General features: G+C 36.8%; 1 protein-coding gene across 1 annotated transcript in view; it reads left to right on the top strand.

The window, feature by feature from the left end:
- Positions 1–273, top strand: part of LOC119840161 (atypical protein kinase C) — a 90905-nt gene extending 90632 nt beyond the window's left edge. The window contains exons 13-14 of the mRNA XM_038366673.1: positions 24–42; positions 160–273. Of these exons, the coding sequence (XP_038222601.1) occupies positions 24–42; positions 160–273 (133 nt within the window). The remainder of the gene's footprint in view (positions 1–23; positions 43–159) is intronic.
- Positions 274–6198: the final 5925 nt, after the last annotated feature.

Here is a 6198-nt window from a genome sequence, read left to right as displayed (position 1 = left end):
CACTTAAAATGTACACTATATAGAGGCACTACCTTTGCGAATGTTCATGGGCGGTGGTGATCACTTACCACCAGCTCAGTTGCCCGCTATGACATCTAAAAACAAGAAATGTTCCTATGTAAACCCATAGCATAAAAATTGGTGTATTTGAAACCGCAGGCGTACGGGTACGGAGCGGAGTCGTCGTCGTCCGACTACGACTCGGTGTGCTCGGAGCGGCCCGCGCGCAAGCCCACGCTGCTGCAGCACATGTTCTGCTTGCCGCTCAACTGACGCGCTCGCCGCCACGCGCCGCCGCACACCAGACAGACGACGCATACTACTCAACAATCGACGCATATATCTCAACAATCGACGCATATATCTCAACAATCAACACATACATCTCAACTTCAATCGCGCATTCAACAATCAACACATTCTTCTCAACAATCGCTTGGTGCAACTGAACCGTTGATGGACGCATCTCAACAGTTATCGATTAAAACTCACAATATACAATCGCCGGGCACAATTCAACAATTGATGAGTGCGTGTACGCCTCAACATTCAACTCAAAGTGGTTTACAACAATCGCCCAGTACTTGTCAACAGTATTTCAGCGTTACTCAACAATCACCTGACGCGTCTCAACAGTATTTCAATGTGACTCAACAAACGCCGGGTGCTTCTCAACACTATTTCTGTGTAACTCAGCAATCGCCTGCTACACCGAACCAGTATTACAGCGTCACTCAACAAGTGCCCAGCACTTCTCAACATTCGTTTTATTTAACTGACCAATCATTTGGTACTGTTCAGCGACGGTTTAGCGTTACTCAACAATCACCCGGTACTTCTCAACAATCATTCAGTGTAACTCAACAATCACCCGGTATGTCTCAACAATCATTCAGTATAACTCCACAATCGTCCGGTACATCTCAACAATCATTCAGAGTAACTCAACAATCACCCGGTACATCTCAACAATCATTCGATATCAATCAACAATCAACCGGAACGTCACAATCATTCGATATAATACAATCACATCATACAAACATACCAGGCTTGCAGCAATCGCAACGCAAAAAACAATCACGGCGCGTTGTTACATTTGACGCTGAAATTTTGTGACACGATTTATTATAAAAAAAATACCTTTACTTGTGTTTAAATAACATTAATTATTAAGTATTATATTCTTGTATTATTATTATGCATAAATACGTTTTTCAATATTTTACAATATTATTAGTAAGCGTTTAAAACTTTATGATATTTTGAATCGTAAACAGTATTCCAATTTTGTATTATTTTTTACAATTTTTTTAACATTCCAATGTATCGATGTTTAATCAAACAAGGTGCCTAAGGAACGATGGTAATGCAAAAGTAATGACGGAATTGAATTAGTATTGCATTCAACGCATTTGGTGCTCAAAACGTATTGAGATTGGGGGCTTGGGGGCAGCGGTAGACAAACATACTAATTGGCTATATTGTGTATATACGATGTAACGTTATTGTTAGATTATATATTATACAAATGTATCGTGTGCGATTCGATAGAAGACAGGATATCTTAAATTGTACTTTGTTCGTATAATTTATTTGAAAATTTGTGTTTAATTACTGTTGCTGTAAAGGTTATCAATTTTAATTAACGTAATTTACAAAAAAGTTTTATGGGTTGACTAGTAATCAAAATTCCAGCTTTTTTATATAATATAATATAATAATTAGCGTTTTAGGAAATACCTACGAAACTGTTAATTGTTATGTAATATAATATATTTATCAATTCAATGATAAAAATTAATAATGAATTATTAATTTAAAAATCGCGGATCGCACACGTCTGCTAGTGTTATATTGTAATGTTCTCTCCTGTTACGGTGAAGTGAGTTGACACAAACCAAAGTCCGTACTTTGGCACGAAACGCTTTCATGTACATAACGTTATATATACTGTATAAGGTTCATATTTTTGTGATTACACGTAGTCGATGTCGGCTTTCTAAAAGAAACGCCATTTATTATGTATAATATATAAACATTCTAAAATTAAAAAAAAAAGTCTCTAAACTATAATATAAATCGATATAGCGCATCCCGGCTCGCGGATGTTAAATAGGAGATTTAAATTTCGCGTAATATAAAAAAGTGTGTATCGTTAATTTTCGAGCAATAAAATATTATGTAAATGTATTTAAGTATACTGCGGCAGATCTTCTGCTCTGAAAGGCACGTAAGGAATTAAACGTAGTGACGACTCTGCGACGGAGCGACTCGCCCGCAGAGCTCTAGTGTTCTAGGCTAAGTTAGTTCTATTCGTAGCTACGGTTCGCCCTCGTGACGTCACCGCCCTAGACTCCACGGAATGTTCTAGATCTAAGTCATCTACGTCACGGCGCACTCGCCGTCGGACCTCCATTGAGTAATTCGGTCACAAATTTACACATACATTTATGTTAACTAACCATTACGTAATATTATGTACATAGTTGGGAAATTGGTTCACGCAACATTGCAAGACGAAACGGAGATATAGTTGGTGTTACTGTAAATAAATATTTTTCACGAAGCTTTCGTACGCTTGTGTAAATTTTGTATATGGATGCTAGCTGCCGCCGACTTAGAGCCATCACCGCATATAATCGTTACGGCACTCATGTTGTACGTCACAGCACACCGCAGCGCCGCGGCAGCTCGCCCGCTCTCGTGCAGGTGACGCTCATTCGATTAGCCTAGTGTCGTTAAGTATATATACCTCATGTGTAATGTTTAGCCTTACGTTACTTCGGTGCGGGAGTTTGCACCGAATAAAATGTTATAATCCCTTCCTCGTAGATCCTTTTCTCCTTTCGTAGCGAGAGTTACTCGTTAGGTAGCCAACGAATTTTACAAATTAAAACGTATATTAATGAGCACTGATACGAAACTATAATTGTATAATTACAAACAAAAAATCTCGTAAATAATATAATTATTGGATTACTATATAATATTGTTAATGTAGGAAAAGACTATTATATGAGAATAATATCGTAACCTGTGACGGCCCGCGGGTTCGCGCGCAAATGTCCACGACTATTCTAAATAGTGTGTAGTATGAACCTATCTATTAGATATTTTGCACGATATTTTAGTGAATTTCCACACGCGCGTCGATTTTCTCCCCTAAATATTATAATACTGCGTCTTCAGTCGTTTCGCTTGAGACAGAAATGCGATTGTTCTGTAATACATGTTGTGGTTACCGACCCGCGTCGCTAAGTCTGTGTTGTGTCCTCGCCCGGCCTGCTGTTGTTTTGTATAATTTTTACTATAAATAAGTATTTAAATATTATTAAAGTACTCTTAAGTATTAACTTTTAGTTGTTAGATAACATTCCATTTTATGTTTGTATTGGCGCGTTCTTATCGTTAAAATTTATAGACATCACACTTTGTACTGCGGCGCTGCATATATAAGCGTCCGTGACACTTTGTTAAATTTAATTTTTCAAATGTATATTGTTGTGTATAAGATACTAATTGCATGTGAAACAATTATCGGTAATATGTTAATGTAAGGAACAATCGTACAAGATATACTTCTTTCTAATTTTTTTGTAGAACAAACAGTATGCTTTTGTGTTATTATTTTAAGTGAACGAACCAATGTTTTAAGTAATGCAATTTTTGTGACTCTATTTTTAATTTAGGTGCGGTTCTCTGTTTTTATTGTATATCTTCTTTGTATTCAAACGCCGATAAAATAATGTTACTTGTTATAATTCATTGTGAACTGCTTGGTGCGTGATCGCGACTTATTGTCAAATTAGACTGGAGGACTTGAGATACTGTACTATTCTATGCTTAAATGAAAATAAAGAAAGATTAATCTGAATTGTGTTTTTTTTCTTTCTGTAATAAAAAAACCACCATATAGCATGAAATTTAGGTCAACTTAATAATCTTCCACTTCTTTATATCTTGGATCATTCAAACGAAAGATGCGAGAAATAAAGATTCTCTTGATAAATTTACAAAATTTAGATTCAGTAAAAGGCAAAAATTATGCATAATTAGGAAAGCTTTATGCGCTCTCCCATAAACTTCTGAGATTTCCTTTCCTACCAGGTTGCCTGGCAGAGATATTGTCAGTGTTTAATTACTTTCCTTAGGATTTGCTTGTTTTTTTTGTACAATGTAAAAGGTAAATACAAATAAAAACAAAGCGGTTTAAAATGTAATGTACAGACATTAGACAACAGTCTGTAATAAAGTGCAGAACATACGAATAATTAAGGAAACAAACAGTCATTTAAGCTTAAATTAGGTAAGAATCTCGGAATACGAGATACCCAGCTGTACGTCTGTAAATACTTGTATATTGACACCCTAAAAGTTGTCTCAAAACCTACATATGGTAGGGTGTAAGCAACTATTAAATTTCAAGGTCAAAGTTCACAAAAATCGGTTTTTCGCGCTTTCAGCTATTTATATTTATTGTCAATATTGTAGAATACAAAATTCTCTACAAATTTTGCTTACAAAAAAATATCGCGCGGTCACAGCATCACCAGGTCAACCGGTGACAGCTGGGTACCTCGAATATCGACAGCGAATTGACAATATCTTACTGATCCTTCTTCCCCGGACCACTGCACAGTGCAGACGTGTTTTACTTATTTTGCTAATTAATTAAATTTAATTTATAATTTACGAGGTAATTTCTCGGTGAATCAGTTGATTCTACCAGGAGTGCATCACGCGCACAGAGCTGCATGCAACTACGGTGAGTGTGAGTCATCACTGTTCGTAACATCTCGCTCTGTGCAAGCGAAACAGACTATACTGCGATAAGCACTACTGGCACACACGCATGTTTAGTCTGTGTGCCGTACGTATAACACGGATTGTCCTGTCACTACCGCTTCATAGCTTCTGCTACCCTAGTACGATCGTACGAGCTGCGCTACAGCTAGTCTAAAGCAATGTCACTCAAGCGTACGCCGCCACCTGCACGCTCCGTTCTTGCACCACAGCCGCTTGCCCATTGCAAGTCTGATTCCAATTTAAACAAATCGCCGGGTGTAGCTAGCGTAAAAGTGTCTATGATCGAGCATGCTGCCAGCGATCCGAATATGGCTAGGAAACGTAAAAGATGCACAAATTCCGACGATATATCAAGAGAGGAAATTCTAGAAATGTTCACGACATTAAAAAAGGAACAGGATGTAAAATTCAGAGAATTAATAAATAAAGTGCAGGCTGGAATTAACTCGCATACTGAACAAAACAAGGATATTGTAAGCTCTATAGAATTTCTGAGCCAAAAATACGATGAAATGGCTCTAAAAATTAATTCGTTAGAAAAAAAACGTAGAGTATCGCAAGCTCAACAAATCATTAGAAATGAGGCTCGAATATATGGATACACTATTCAATAATTCTAATATTGAAATGCGCAACGTGCCTAAAAAACATGGTGAATCTAAGGAAGATTTATTGGAGATTGTTAGAAAAGTTGGTACTGCCCTGAACGTCTCCATCCAACGGTCTGAGATAAAAGATGTATACAGAATAAATACCAAAAAACAGATGAACCAACCTATTATTGCTGCTTTTTCTACTGTGATCCTTAAAGAAAGACTCATTGCTTCAGTTAAAACTCACAACAAAAAGTCTCCTTCTAACAGACTCAACACGTCTACTATAAAATTAGATGGCCCTAACATACCCATTTTTCTATCGAAAAGTCTTTCGCCGAAGGTCAAAAGATTATTTTTTCTGGCGAGGGATGCAGCAAAACGGCATGAATTTAAATTCTGTTGGGTCTCTCGTGGCAAAATTTATATATATATATATATATATATAAATTTTAAAAAAGAAAAATATACATATATATATATACTTTTACAAATACTATACGAATGTACCCGCGAATTAATTTAAAATTGGATCGTTGTTTACTCTTTATCACGTTAATTCTTATACACAAACATACAGTCACAATAACAAACACACACACACACACACACACACGCACGCACGCACGCACGCACACACACACACACACACACACACACACACACACGGGAGCGCACGCGCCCAGCCAACATCCCATTCTAATAACAACTAACAAATTTATTTCGTTTTATTTTTTTCTTTTCCATTAAGATGACATAAATTGTAATGTAACATTGTTTTAAGGAAGAAGCCACC

The sequence above is a fragment of the Zerene cesonia genome, chromosome 5 (assembly GCF_012273895.1).
Source record: "Zerene cesonia ecotype Mississippi chromosome 5, Zerene_cesonia_1.1, whole genome shotgun sequence".
NCBI lineage: Eukaryota > Metazoa > Arthropoda > Insecta > Lepidoptera > Pieridae > Zerene > Zerene cesonia.
The sequence above is the reverse complement of the archived record's forward strand: the minus strand, read 5'-3'. Positions and strand labels throughout refer to the sequence as shown.